Source organism: Sphaerodactylus townsendi, linkage group LG09 (genome assembly GCF_021028975.2).
Source record: "Sphaerodactylus townsendi isolate TG3544 linkage group LG09, MPM_Stown_v2.3, whole genome shotgun sequence".
NCBI lineage: Eukaryota > Metazoa > Chordata > Lepidosauria > Squamata > Sphaerodactylidae > Sphaerodactylus > Sphaerodactylus townsendi.
In genome coordinates this window covers 62797707-62813025 of record NC_059433.1, presented here as the reverse complement: position 1 = coordinate 62813025, position 15319 = coordinate 62797707, and the positions used below count along the sequence as shown (strand labels likewise).

Genomic DNA, 15319 nt, shown 5'->3' with positions numbered 1-15319 from the left:
TGCCAAAGGAAGAAGGCAGGGCAGCCACACCTAGCTAAGGTGATTGCTCTATGCCACCGGGCCTCAACCAGGGGATAAAGGTACTGGGCTACAATTAATCTATCCACAGGTATTCCCAGAGAGATTGGGGAACAGGTTTTATTAGCTTCCTCTAGCATCTGTTGAAACTCTCTATCAAAAAGCCTCTTCTTGAAAGCCCCATAGACCTCCTGCTCTGTTAACATTAGCAAGTCCTCCAAGGAAATGCCCAACTCATTAAGTTTGGCTCCCACAAGGAGCCTGTTGTGGGGAGAGGAAGGGAAAGGAATTTGCAAGCCACGTTGAGTCTCCTTACAGGTGAGAAAGGTGGAGTATAAACCTTCTCTTTTCTTCTTCTTCAAACTCTCTGTACCTGATGTGGCTCCATGTCTAGGATTTGGCTCTATGTTTTCACGCAGTTGACAAATCTACCACCTGATGTAGCAGCTGACCCCATCAATACTTCCTTCCTTGACGAGGGCCTTGAGGAAGAGGGGGAGATTGCCACATTCTGTTTTGAAATAACCCATCTAACCCGTCCAGCTTGCCCTGCCCATAAACTATGAGCTGAGCGGCATTTGGTTGACATTTTCATAATTCCATCCCCAGGGCTGATGAGACAAAAGTTTCAGACCCCCAGGGGACCAGGGAACAATGGGCTGGGGGTATCTTTAGAAACTGGTCATCTCCATCTCCAGATATGACCTTTCCCTTACGCTCTAAAGCACAGCCAACAGACTCACTAGTTTATCTGGGCATTAAAGCATGTTTAAATATTAATTCTGATCACTGGGCAACTGTCCGGTCTCGAACCTTGAATCAATAAACCGACTCTGGATGGCTGATCAGCAGCGCTTATTGGAAGGCAACGAAGCACCCAGCCTGTTAAAACCAGTTCTGGTGAACCTGTGTTGTGTCCTTTATTGTTCACCCTTTATACATATGATTGTACTCCTGTCTATCATAGTAACACCATTATCAAATTTGCCGATGACACAACGGTGGTGGGGCTCATCTCTGGAGGGGATGAGTCTGCCTATCGGAGTGAGGTGGACCGACTGCTCTAATGGTGCAGGGAAAATAACCTGGTTCTTAATACCAACAAGACAAAGGAGCTTATAGTGGACTATAGAAGGAATAGCTCAGAAATTCAGCCCTTGACTATAAATGCAGATCAAGTAGAGCCGGGTGGCTAGTTTTAAATTTCTGGGCCATGATTAAAGAGGACTTGACCTAGCTGTATGCATAGACTGGCCTCGTCACAAGGGTGGTTAAGAAGGCGCCAGCAAAGCACTGCATCATCCTGAAGACTGTTCAGGAAACAGCAACTGGATGGAAAACTCTGTTGGCCTACCTGGTGTCTTTTTACCGCTGTGCTATAGAGAGTGTCTTAACCTGCTGCATCTGTGTATGGTTCTCCAGTTGCACAGTGGCAGATAGGAAGGCGCTCCAAAGGGTGATCACTACTGGCACCAGGAGAGGGATCATCGGCCGCCCTCTCTCCCTCCTTTGAAGAACTCTTAGAATTCCCAAAGCCTTCAAAGAAAGCTCCAAAATGATTCTGAGAGACCCGCCCCTCGGGTCCAGCACACTCTCTTTTTTTGAACTGTTACCATCCGGCAGACGATACAGGTCTATCAAAACTAGGACAAAGAGGCTTAGAGACAGCTTCTACTCTAGAGCGGTGGCGATGCTGAACTCCGCGGCTTCGTGTTGATGTGTTTGGGGCTGTGTGGGGATGGGTGGAGGAAGGGGAAAGTGAGGATGGGGTGTGTGAGTCTGAAATTGTGTGCATCGAGGAATGCTGCTGTACATTTCGTTGTGCGTGCACAATGACAATAAAATGCTTATGCAGTGTCTACCCCCTTTATTCAGAAACAATCCCCCCTCCCGTTTTCCCAAAGAATGTGAGAAAGATACTTCGGCGCCGAGGCATCCCAAGGTCAGCAACAGTTAGAGGTAAAGCCACCTGGCCTCCTACCCCCACAGAGCAACAGAAACTCATAGTTTGGATATAAATCCAAACCAGAGGTGGGATCCTGCAGGTTCTCACAGGTTCCCGAGAGTAGGTTACTAATTATTTGTGTGTGCCGAGAGGGGGTTACTAATGGGTGGTTTTGCCACGTGGTTTTTGCCTTCGTGACGCCCCTCCTCTCAGCAGTAGCGCGCAGAACTTGAAGCAGTCTAGCAGGAGGTGCACCGGCGTGCGTGGCAGCCTGCGCCTGCGTGCATTCGTTTCCCACCCAAGCGGGACCGGCGCAGCGGCTGCGTCCTTGCCACAGCCCCGCCCAGGAATGCCCGGCCACGCCCCCATCGTGCCCCGCCCATCCCCATTGGCGCTACGCCACAGTTTGAATCCCACCACCATGGGAACCTGTTACTAAAATTTTTGGATCCCACCACTGATCCAAACGCTTCTTTTCTCCTTCCTCTACATTCCTGCTGTAGGATTTTCTTTAGGATTTTCTGTCTCTGTGCCCTTAGGATTTTCTGTCTCTGTGCCCGGTATTGATCAGCAATAGCTCCACATGGTTTTACAAGCACTATAGAAAAAAAGGACTTCCTGCAGCCATGCCGCACAACAACAACGGAAGGTCGGAACCAGTTTCTACCTGGCGAAAGCCTCGGTGTTTTTGCTTCTTCCTTACAAAATCTACCTCCTTCCCTGTTTGTCCTCTGCCCCTCCACACACCTGCCTGAGGCATGTTGACAGGTTAAACGGAGAAGAAGGAGGAGTCGCAGAGACAGAAACTCTCTTTGCAAAACCAGAAAGAACTTAAACTGCTCCAGCAAAGCTCTCAGGGGCTGGAGAAAGGCACAAAGGAACATCCTGACGGCGGTCAACATCTTAAGACTCGGTGGGCTGCAATGGGAACATTCCCAGTCGCTTTGCTGATTTTTGCAGCTGTCCTGGAACATGGTAAGGCGATCACAGATAAAATTCCTCCGGGGAATGTGTGCCGAGTGGCAGGTTTGGCCAGCAAAATAGAGGCCCCAGAGAGCTAAATCTTGCTATCAAGCTGAGTTGGCTGAATACATTCAAGTACATACAAGAGCATGGCTGAATACATTCAAGTATTGGATCAAACTATGTTTTAACGCTGAGCACAGTTTAACAAATATTGTGCGCCCAGACCTATTTGCCTCCGAATGGTATCAACTTCTTAACTCAAAAATCTGCTCTCTAGGTTTAATACTGGAAGATCTCTGTATGCTGTCACCCAGAGAGATTCTGCAAACCTTAAAAAGCAGACTTCTAGAACAGGAATACCATATCTTGTTGGGCCAAGCAAATAAATCATGCTCACCCCTTTCTGTCGGAATAGTACCAGAACAGGGGCACATAGCCAAATATCTCGAACTATGAACTGAACCCCAACAGAGATGGATTATTACAAGGGCCAGATGCAATACTTTTCCATCGGCCATTACAAAGGGTCGCTACCTATCTATCCCTCTCCAGGATCGGGTCTGTCCACACACTGTAAAAAAACCAAGTGGGAGACTCTGCTCACATTATACTTGGACTGTCCTGAGATATGTGGGTATTAGGAATTTCTCTCCCAAGCGGGTCTTAGACAAATCTGAAAGAGACTCTGACAACTCTGATGTGGAGCTTTTGTTAAATAACACAGAGGCCGTGCTCTTGGGAAAAGTAGCAAAATTTCTTTTACAAGTGACAGAATTTTCTAAGTAACGTCCAATGCCAGATACAGTTTATCTGTCTGTGTTTTGAATGTGCTTTTGATTTGTACTTCAGAAATGTCTGTAATGCTCTGGGGCCTATTTTAATATGCCTAATAAAGGTTGTTGTATTGTAAGCTGAGTTGGACAGTCCAAGTTGGGGAGACAGCTTCTCCGACTGACCATTTGGCTTTGGTGTAATCTTTTATCTATGATACAGCCCGATTTAAACGGGATGCTGGCCGAAGGAAGAGCACTCCCTCCCTCTGTGGTCTTTGGCATTTGCCAGTCATCTTGGTTGCCAACTCCCAGGCTGGGAAATTCCTGGAGATTTGGGAATGGAGCCCGGGGAAGGCGGGGTTTGGAGAGGTAAGGGATCTTAGCATCAATGGGTTGTCATAGAACCCATCCTCCAGAGAGCCAGTGTGGCGTAGTGGTTAAACACAGGTGCACTCTAATCTGGAGAACCCGGTTTGATCCTCCGCTCGGCTGCTTGAGCTGTGGAGGCTTATCTGGTGAACCAGATTAGCTTGAGCACTCCAACACATGCCAGCTGGGTGACCTTGGGCTAGTCACAGTTCTTTGGAGCTCTCTCAGTCCCACCCACCTCACAGGGTGTGTGTTGGGGGGGGGGAGGGAGAAGAGATTGTAAGCCCCTTTAAGTTTCTTCACAGGGGAGAAAGAGGGGGTATAAATCCAAACTACTCTTCTTCTTGTTGTTGTTCTTCTTCTTCTTCAGAGCCACTTTCACAACAGGAATTTTTAAAAATTTCATTAGATTGGTTCCCCTGCCCTTCCCTGACTATTGCCAGGCTCAATACGGCTGACATGCATTAAAGAAGAAGAAGAAGAAGAAGAAGAAGAAGAAGAAGAAGAAGAAGAAGAAGAAGAAGAAGAAGAAGAAGAAGAAGAAGAAGAAGAAGAAGAAGAAGAAGAAGAAGAAGAAGAAGAAGAAGAAGAAGAAGAAGAAGAAGAGGAGGAGGAGGAGGAGGAGGAGGAGGAGGAGGAGTTTGGATTTATATCCCCCCATTCTCTCCTGCAGGAGACTCAAAGGGGCTGACAATCTCCTCTGCGGTTCTTCCCCTTCTTCTGTAACAACAAACACCCTGTGAGGTGGGTGGGGCTGAGAGAGCTCTGAGAAGCTGTGACTAGCCCAAGGTCACCCAGCTGGCGTGTGTGGGAGTGCCCAGGCTAATCTGAATTGCCCAGATAAGCCTCCACAACTCAAGCGGCAGAGCTGGGAATCAAACCCGGTTCCTCCAGATCAGAGTGCACCTGCTCTTAGGGCCACTGCTCTTAGCCACTACGCCACTGCAGAGTACATGATGATAATGGATTAAACACTGAAACATCGGGCTATTCAATTATAACAATACTAATAGTTTTTAAAGCAGAGCCTAAAAAAGTCTAAGATTCCTCATCCCAACATCCCATCACTCCAGTATTCAGGGACAGGGAAGGGGGCATCAAATTTTCAAAAAATGAGGGACGGTTTGACAAAGAATAGATTAAAAATTAAAGTTTAAGTTTAAGGTCTTGGGAGGTCAGCAAGAAGCGATTGGACCTATGGGTTGTCTCCACCCAAAGCCCAGTGGAACATCTCCATCATGCAGGCCTCCAGAGTTGGTTAAGATCCTGCAGGGCCCTGGTCTCAGAGAGTTCCACAGGCTGGAATCAGACCCTTGGTCCATCAAGGTCAGTACTGTCTAGTCCAGTGATGGTGGAACCTTTTCAGGACTAAGGGCCCCAAATTGCAACCCAAAAGCCACTTTATTTATCGCGGAAGTGCCAACACTAGGGTTGAGTGTCTGGCCCCTCCTCGAACGGCAAATCAGGCCGAGATCAGCCAGTTCGAGGGGGGTCGGAGGGCCGAGGAGCCGAGCCCGCCCCCTCCTCACCAAACGCAATCCGAAGTTGGCCCTTCCTCCGAGCCAGCTGCTTCTCCTGAGCCAGCCTGGGGAAAATAAAATTTAACTCCTTCTGGCTCCAGCTCCGCTTCCTGGCAAGTTTGGGACGAAAGGAGCTTCCAAGCAAGCTTTGGACGAGCAGCTCTCAAGTAAAAAAACAAAAACAACCTCTACTCCGGCCGCAAGCGCCGGGCCCCCCCACCCCAATTCCGCAAGTCCTACAAGCACCCACCTCCCCACTCCAGCCTCATTTCCCACCTAACCCGCGCTGAAACCAAGAAGACCCCGAACTCCCATGTCAGCTTCCTGGCAAGTGGCGGTGGGACGAGTGGGGCTTCAAACTACAAAAGTAAAAAACCTACTATGGTCCCCACAAAGCTTCTCACCCAAAGAGACCCTTAATTTCTTACCCACAGTGTCACTGGGCCTTTCCCCATCTCAGGTGAAGCCCCAAGCGCTATTTCTGGAGGGAGAGTAGCTGGGTTCCTTCTCCCTCCCTCACGGGCAGGGGCGGCCACAGCGCAGCCTGCCGCTGCCGCTGGGCCTCTCCCCACTTACCATAAGCCCCGCTACTACTTGAGGAGAGTAGCTGGGGTTCCTCCTCCCTCCCCACGGCAGGGGTGTGGCACAATGCAGCTGCCCAGCCAAGCTGCTGCTGGGCTCTTTTCCCACTGACGGGTCAGAAGCCCTGCGCTATTTGAGGAGAGTAGCTGGGTTCCTCCTCCCTCCCCATGGCAGGGGCAGCCACAATGCAGTGCCGCCCCAGCTGCCGCTGGGCTCTTTCCTCACTTTGCTGGTGAAGCCCCGCGCCATTACTTGGAGGAGAGAAGCGCGGGGTTCCTCCTCCCTCGACGGCAGGGGCGGCCACAGCGCAGCCGCCCCCCCCCCCCCGCTGCCGCTTTGGCTCTTCCCTACTTATCAGAAGCTCCCGCTGGCCACTTGAGGAGAGTAGCGCGGGGTTCCTCCCTCCTCCCTGACGGCAGTGGGTGCCACAGCGCGAGCCGCCTCTGGCCGGGGCTACCCGCTGGGCCTTTCCCCACTTACCGTAAGCCCCGCTGCTACTTGAGGAGAGTAGCTGGGTTCCTCCTCCCTCCCCACGGCAGGGGCTGCCACAGCGCAGCCGCCCCGCCACTGCCGCTGGGCCTTTCCCCACCTATTGTAAGCTCCGCGCTACTTGAGGAGAGTAGCTGGGTTCCTCCTCCTCCCCCCACGGCAGGGGCGGCCACAGTCAGTCTTCCCACCGGGCTAAGTCAGCTGTCGTGCTCCCTCAGCGCCAAGGGCATCCCAGGCGCTCTTCTGAACTGGCGCCTTTGGACGACCCTCAAGCACAGAGCTGCAATCGTGGTGGACGCCTGGACGCGCCAAGCTTGATACGCTGCGCGCTGAGAGCAGCGCGCGGCATAGGGGGGATGGAAGGGAGTGGGGAAAAGCCCACTGTCCACAGGCTTCTCCACTCCAGTGGAAGGCAGGACAGCACAGTAAGGCTGGAAGAAAAAAGTGCTGGGGGGAAAAGAAACAAAGCAGAGAATCCACATCCCCAATGTTAGAAATGTGGCAAAACAACACTTTAACTGAAAAAAATCAACTACTTTAACTGAACAAATCAACTAAAAACTTTTAATAAATTCTATGCGTGAATTCCAATTCGCCTGGGAGTTTCTTACCACAGTGCCGCAAAAACATGGTTAAAAAGCATGGATCCTCAAGGATCCGCATGGTTTTTTTTTCACTCTTGGTCACCCAAAATCACCACCACAACATGGCACACAAGTCCTTAGACACATGGTTCTGTACAAAGCAGTCACATTATCCCACGCTTCATGGCCCAAGATAGCCCCAAAAACATGATCAAAAAGAATGGATCCTCACCGATCCTAATGGATTTTTTCTCTTGGTCACCCTGGGCAAAATCACACAAACATCACACAGTAGCACGCAAAATTCTGTTTAAAAAGCAAGGTTCCTCAAGGATCCTTTTGGCCCCCCTCAACCAAACTGCACCAAACCAAGAAGAAGAAGAAGAAGAAGAAGAAGAAGAAGAAGAAGAAGAAGAAGAAGAGGAGGAGGAGGAGGAGGAGGAGGAGGAGGAGGAGTTTGGATTTATATCCCCCCATTCTCTCCTGCAGGAGACTCAAAGGGGCTGACAATCTCCTTGCCCTTCCCCCTTCACAACAAACACCCTGTGAGGTGGGTGGGGCTGAGAGAGCTCCCAGAAGCTGTGATTAGCCCAAGGTCACCCAGCTGGCGTGTGTGGGAGTGCCCAGGCTAATCTGAATTGCCCAGATAAGCCTCCACAACTCAAGCGGCAGAGCTGGGAATCAAACCCGGTTCCTCCAGATCAGAGTGCACCTGCTCTTAGCCACTGCTCTTAGCCACTACGCCACTGCAGAGTATGATGATAATGATTAAACACTGAAACATCGGCTATTCAATTATAACAATACTAATAGTTTTTAAAGCAGAGCCTAAAAGTCTAAGATTCCTCATCCCAACATCCCATCACTCCAGTATTCAGGACAGGGAAGGGGGGCATCAAATTTTCAAAAAATGAGGACGGTTTGACAAAGAATAGATTAAAATTAAAGTTTAAGTTTAAGGTCTGGGAGGTCAGCAAGAAGGATTGGACCTATGGGTTGTCTCCACCCAAAGCCCAGTGGAACATCTCCATCATGCAGGCCTCCAGAGTTGGTTAAGATCCTGCAGGGCCCTGGTCTCAGAGAGTTCCACAGGCTGGAATCAGACCCTTGGTCCATCAAGGTCAGTACTGTCTAGTCCAGTGATGGTGAACCTTTTCGTGACCAAGGGCCCAAATTGCAACCCAAAAGCCACTTATTTATCGCAAAGTGCCAACACGGCAATTTAACCTGAATACTGAGGTTTTAGTTAAGAAAAAACGGTTGGCTCCGAGGCGTGCGTTACTCGGGAGTAAGCTTGGTGGTAGTCGGTGACTTTGCTTTGAAGCAACCGTGCAAGTCTTCCAACGGGTGAATCACGACCCTAGGAGGGTTTACTCAGAAGCAAGCCTCATTGCCAGCAACCGAGCTTCCTCCCAGGTAAAGGATTGTGCTTTAGTTCTTCGCATGAAAATCAGTGGGGTTTAACAGCGCATAACAGGGTTACCTACACTGCTTCCCCAAAACTAGGTCTTAGGTTTAATGCTAATAATCGAGCCCAGTGGCCCAGGCCAGCCTAGAGGTGTTGGGGCAGGAATTCTGTTTGCGCGTGCCCACAGAGAGGGCTCTGAGTGCCACCTCTGGCACCCGTGCCATAGGTTCGCCACCACTGGTCTAGTCAGACTGACAACAGTTCCAGGGTTCCAGGTAGGGGTCTTTCACATCCCCTACCATCCAGTCCTTTTAACTGGAGACACCGGGGATTGAACCCAGGGCCTTCCGCATGCCGAGCAGATACTCTGCCACTCTGCCACTATAAGTGGTGGGCTACCCAGCAGACAGCTGTCTGAGACCTTGGTCGGCAGACAGAGGAAAGAGCAAGTCCTTCAAATATGTAGTCTTAAAGGGGGTCAAAGGTCATAACCAACATCTTGAATTGAACTAAGAGAAAGGCAGCCAACGTAGTTGTTTCATGACAGGCGACAGATGTTACAGAATCATAAAGTTGCTCTTATATAAAGCCGTGGTGCGACCGCACTTGGAGTCCTGTGTTCAGTTCTGGCCGCCACATCTCAAAAAGGATATCGAAGAGATAGAAAAAGTGCAGAGAAGGGCAACGAGGATGATTGAGGGACTGGAGCACCTTCCTTATGAGGAGAGGCTGCAGCGTTTGGGACTCTTTAGTTTGCAGAGGAGACGTCTGAGGGGGGATATGATTGAAGTCTATACAATTATGCATGGGGTAGAAAATGTTGACAGAGAGAAATTTTTCTCTCTTTCTCACAATACTAGAACCAGGGGGCATACATTGAAAATGCTGGGGGGAAGAATTAGGACTAATAAAAGGAAACACTTCTTCATGAAACGTGTGATTGGTGTTTGGAATATGCTGCCGCAGGAGGTGGTGATGGCCACTAACCTGGATAGCTTTAAAAGGGGCTTGGACAGATTTATGGAGGAGAAGTTGATCTATGGCTACCAACCTTGATCCTCCTTGATCTGAGATTGCAAATGCCTTAGCAGACCAGGTGCTCGGGAGCAGCAGCTGCAGACGGCCATTGCTTTCACCTCCTGCACGTGAGCTCCCAAAGGCACCTGGTGGGCCACTGCGAGTAGCAGAGAGCTGGACTAGATGGACTCCAGTTTGATCCAGCAGGCTAGTTCTTATGTTCTTATGTTCTTAGAGTTGGGAGGGGCCATGGGCCATCCAGACTGACCTGCTACTCAATGCAAGACCAGCTTAGAGCATCCCAGACAAGTGTTTGTCCAGCCTTTGTTAAAGACTGCCCGTGAGGGGGAGCTCACCACCTCCTTCGCCAGCTCATTCCACCTTGCACAACACCCGCTGTATTTCTTTTTCCTAATATCCAGGCAGCAACTTTCCACCTGTAACTTAAACCCATTGTTGTGAGTCCCCTCCTCTGCTACCTACAGCAACAACTCCTTGCCCATCCCTGAGTGATAGCCCTTCAAATACTTCAAGAGAGCTGTCACGTCCTCCTTCTATCTCCTCCCGTCAATGTGGTGTAGTGGTTAAGAGCAGGTGGATTCTAATCTGGAGAACCGGGTTTGATTCCCCACTCCTACATTCCTGCTGGGTGACCTTGGGTCCATTACAATTCTCTCTCTAGATGCAACGTTAAAACTAACTACAACATACAAACGCATTGCATCAACCGCTTTTATATATGTGCATCCCAAACAACAATAAAGTGCATCACAAACTTCACTGAACTTCACTATTTATGCACTTTATTGTTGCTTGTGATGCACATATATAAAAGCGGTTGATGCAACGCGTTTGTGTATTTTAGTCAATTGCAATTCTCTCAGAACTCTCTCAGCCCCACCTACCAAACAAGGTGTCTGTTGTGGGGAGAGGAAGGGAAAGGAGCTTGTAAGCCACCTTGAGTCTCCTTACAGGAGAGAAAGGGGGGATATAAATCTTTTTCTTCTTCTTCTTCCAGATTGAACATTCCCAAATCCGTCAGCCTTTCCTCGTAGGGCTTCGTCTCCAGGTAGCTAGCTGCCAACAATAACTGGACAGCCACATCCTAAACCAGTTGTCCTTTCTGGGTTGTCTTCAGGGGCAGAAGTGACAATATATATCTAAAGGACCATTGGCAACTTGCTGTGCTCATGAAATGCGGGCACGTTAAAGCATCCCAGCGATATATTCAAGAATTTCCTGTAGTCTTACAGCAACCGAGACAGCATGTCGTTTCGGCCAGTGAGAGATGCAGGGGACAACTCTGCCGTCCAGTTTCTCCCCAAGCCCTTTTATTGACAGTTTACAAGAGGAAAAACAAACAAGGCGGGTAAGGGTTTGCAGCCCCTGGATACAAGACAATGAACAGGGCAAAGGGGCGCAGGGGGATTTGGCAATTGCACGTACACGTTGGAGCCAGGAGGTCTTGCAACCTCAGCGGTTTCTCCGAATCAACATTTTGGAAGGAGAGGTCCGTCGGGGGAGTGTGGGAGACCCTTTTCCAGGGGTGTGCCCCCGTACTCGAGCGTCTCCCAGGAACTCATGCCCTCCAACAATTTCCTAATACCACCAGTCCCTCTGTCAGAGGTGAAAATGCAGGTATGATCTCGGCTGCCACCCGGCCAACTAGACCCTAATGTTTCACGCTCCCCTTTGCAGCTTTCTGTTTGTGGTGTTACACTTGCGACGATCCCACCCAAAACTGTATGACCGTCACCAACTGCTCAGTTCGTACAACCGCCTGCCTGACGATGATGCACCCAGTGGATTCAGACCGGGGTGAGTTCACGCAAGCAAAGGCCCACGGGCAGAGGTGGGGTCCAGCAGGTTCTCACCAGTTCCCGAGAGTGGGTTGCTAATTATTTGTGTGTGCCGAGAGGGGGTTGCCAATTGGGTCCGCTTTTCCGTCTCCACGCCCTCGCCTCCCCCTCTCTTGTTCTTTCTCGTAGCCCGGAGCTTGCCGGCTAATAAGAGGAGGGACCCTTTAACTACTGTTGGGTCCAGGGCAGGGACGTAACAAGGCAAACGGTAGCCCTGGGCAAAACCTGAGTTGGATGCCCCCCCCCCCCATGGGCGGCCACTCCACCACGACCAATTTTTTTTTGCACCAGGACATTGGTGCCTGCAGGGGGTGCATTTTTAGACATATCAGCACCAAAATTTCAGCGTATCATCAGAAGACTGTCCTTATGCTACCCCCCAGGTTTGGTGAGGTTTCGGTCAAGGAGTCCAAAGTTATGGACTCCCAAAGGGGGTGCCCCATCCCCCATTGTTTCCAATGGGAGCTAATAGGAGATGGGGGATACATTTTTGAGGGTCCATAACTTTGGCCCCCCTGAACCAAACTGCACCAAATCTGGGGGGGTATCATTAGGGAAGTCTCCTGATGAGACCCTGAAATTTTGGTATTGCTAGCCTAAAAACTGCGCCCCCTGCAGGCCAGAAATGGAAACCACTCAAAATACCCAAAAACGAACCCTGCATTTTGATGCCCCCCCACAAGGTGGGCCCCTGGTCCAGGGGACTCTTTACTTGTTTGGTAGGCTATTTATTTTGGCACGCAAGTTCTTTGTTTAAGGAAAGTCTCCTTCTTTTGATTTCTAGAAACAAAATTAAGTATTTGAAAGTATTCAGTATTTGACAGGCAGTCAGTTAGACGAGAAGTCGATGTTTCTGTTGGCAGCAGACGATAGGACTTGCTAGAATGAATGCCCGGCCACGCCCCCGTCGTGCCCCGCCCAGCCCCATTGGCGCTACGTTACTGTTTGAATCCCACCACCATGGGAACCTGTTACTAAAAATTTTGGATCCCACCACTGCCCACGGGTATCTCTTTGGTCTCTTTATACCTGTCAACACACAGTCAAAACCTGGTTCAGGAATATCAATAAGTCCAGAAATGCCCTGTCGTGGATGGCCCAGCCAAGCCGGACCTCCTCACATCTCTCATATCTCTGAGGGTCGGTTAGTACTTGGAAGAGAAACCTGCAAGGAAGTCCAGGGTTGCTCCCCAGAGGCAGGCAACGACAAACCACCTCTGTGGGTTTTTGCCCCGACCTGGATGGTCCAGGTTAGCTGGATGTCTTCAGATCTCAGAAGCTAATCGGGGTTGGCCCAGGTTAGTATTTGGATGGGAGACCACCAAGGAAGCCCAGAATTGTTTACACAGAGGAAGGTAATGGCAAACCACCTCAAAATGTCTCTCGCCTTCGAAACCCTATGGAGTTGCCATTTGTCAGCTACAACTTGATAGCCACCATGGCATAGCAATAAAGCGTGGCCAACTCTAATCCGGAGAAGCTGGTTTGATTCCCCGCTCTGCCACCTGCGCTGTGGAGGCTTATCTGGGGAATTCAGATTAGCCTGTGCACTCCCACACACGCCAGCTGGGTGACCTTGGGCTAGTCACAGCTTCTCAGAGCTCTCTCAGCCCCACCTACCCTCACAGGGTGTTTGTTGTGAGGGGGGAAGGGCAAGGAGATTGTAAGTCCCTTTGAGTCTCCTACAGGACAGAAAGGGGGGGATATAAATCCAAACTCTTCTTCTTCTTCTTTTACTCCTCCACATGAGCGAACTGGATTTGTTTTCCTGCTCCTAAACATGAAGCCTGCTGGGTGACCTTGGGCTAGTCACAGTTCTCTTGGAACTCTCTCTGCCCCCACTTGCCTCACAAGGTGCCTGTTGTGGGGAGAGGAAGAGAAGAAGAAGAAGTGTTTGGATTTATATCCCCCCTTTCTCTCCTGCAGGAGACTCAAAGGGGTTTACAATCTCCTTGCCCTTCCCCCCTCACAACAAACACCCTGTGAGGTGGGTGGGGCTGAGAGAGCTCCAAGAAGCTGTGACTAGCCCAAGGTCACCCAGCTGGCGTGTGTGGGAGTGCACAGGCTAATCTGAATCCCCCAGATAAGCCTCCGCAGCTCAGGTGGCAGAGCGGGGAATCAAACCCGGTTCCTCCAGATTAGATACACGAGCTCTTAACCTCCTACGCCACTGCTGCTCCTAAGGCAATTATGAGTTGTTCTAATGCTCTTTAAAGGCTGGGAAAAGCAGGGTACAAAACCCAACTTCTTCAGATAATTTTGTCTGGGTTTTCTGCACCTTTCCCAGCACCGACGCTCCTTTTCTCCCGCGCCCCTCACGGTCTCCTCTGTGTTTCAGGTTACCCCTTTTTCGGAATCATCGCGGGCACCAAATCCTGCGCCGAAAAGTGCGCCCTGTTTGATTCAGATGAGACTGACGATTGTTACCCGGTCTCCTGCTGTTACACCGACCTGTGCAACGAGGCTGGGCCATCGCAGGCCGCTGCCGGCTTCTCCGTTATGGGTTTTGCTTTGGTCTTTGCCCTCTTTGGGACTACCATGTAAGGCCGAGGGAAGAAGACGGGGTCTGTTTTGTGCGCCGGCATCCAGAAAAGAAAGCTATTCCGACGGACAAACCGGATCACACAGCAATCCTTTCGATAGATTCCCCTGTGGGGACAGAAAAGCAAGGTCCACATAGTCTTCTTCCGCACATGCAGAATAATCCACTTTGAATCCACTTTCACAATTGTTTGCAAGTGGATTTTGCTATTCCGCACAGTAAAATCCAGCCGCAAAATGCATTGAAAGTGGATTGAAAGTGGATTATTCTGCATATGCGGAAGGGGCCAAAGACACAGCCAAAGAACGGATAGGAAAACGAAGCCATTGTTGGTAGCTAGAAGGTCCCCATACCTTATCGGCTCACTCGCTACAGCATCTGTCTTCTTGCAGGTCTGTCTCACTAGCAGTGGTATACAGACCCAAAATGGAGCCTGGGGCAAGAAATGAGTTTTCCGGGGAGCCCCCCGCCCCTACATAGGAGGAGGAGGAGGAGTTTTGGATTTCTATCCCCCCTTTCTCTCCTGCAGGAGACTCAAAGGGGCTGACAATCTCCTTGCCCTTCCCCCCTCACAACAAACACCCTGTGAGGTAGGTGGGGCTGAGAGAGCTCCGAGAAGCTGTGACTAGCCCAAGGTCACCCAGCTGGCGTGTGTGGGAGTGCACAGGCTAATCTGAATTCCCCAGATAAGCCTCCACAGCTCAGGCGGCAGAGCGGAGAATCAAACCCGGTTCCTCCATATTCGATACACGAGCTCTTAACCTCCTACGCCACTGCTGCTCCTACATAACAGATACATATTTATTTTCATTGCTCTTGTATCAGCTGCTTCTTTCTTTCTTCTCCGTCTCCAAGCTTTACCCCTTTTATATATTGTACACCTTTAAAGTATTCGTCACAATCAATGCCTGATTTTTATCCTTCTGTATACCTTTTATCCTACCTGTATACCTTTCCCAGCCATTTTTAAAAACTTAAATATAATTAAATTCGACTTCTCTTTTTATTTTCCCTTTTCCTCTTATTCCCCTCCTGACACTTTTTGATATCTCGTATTCTACTGTTCCACCTGCCCAACCCATTGGACAGACAGCTGGCGCTAAAGATTTGGGATATAATTTAGCAGAGGAGAAAAGAAAAGCCATTTTTTTTCTACTTTGCAGTCCAGAGAATATCTAGGGTCACATTTTGGAATGCCGCTACAAACCTCCAGTTTTCAGGATTTGCAAAGAACAGTCTGCCGGGCA

The 15319-nt window shown here is 50.0% G+C and overlaps 1 protein-coding gene across 1 annotated transcript; it reads left to right on the top strand.

Moving 5' to 3' along the window:
- The first annotated feature begins 2790 nt into the window (after positions 1-2790).
- On the top strand, positions 2791-14542 carry LOC125438727 (ly6/PLAUR domain-containing protein 2-like). The gene is made up of 3 exons (XM_048507184.1): positions 2791-2938; positions 11370-11489; positions 13869-14542. Exons 1-3 carry the CDS (start codon positions 2887-2889, stop codon positions 14072-14074), a joined length of 378 nt encoding a protein of 125 aa, XP_048363141.1. The 5' UTR covers positions 2791-2886; the 3' UTR covers positions 14075-14542.
- The last annotated feature ends 777 nt before the right edge of the window (positions 14543-15319 follow it).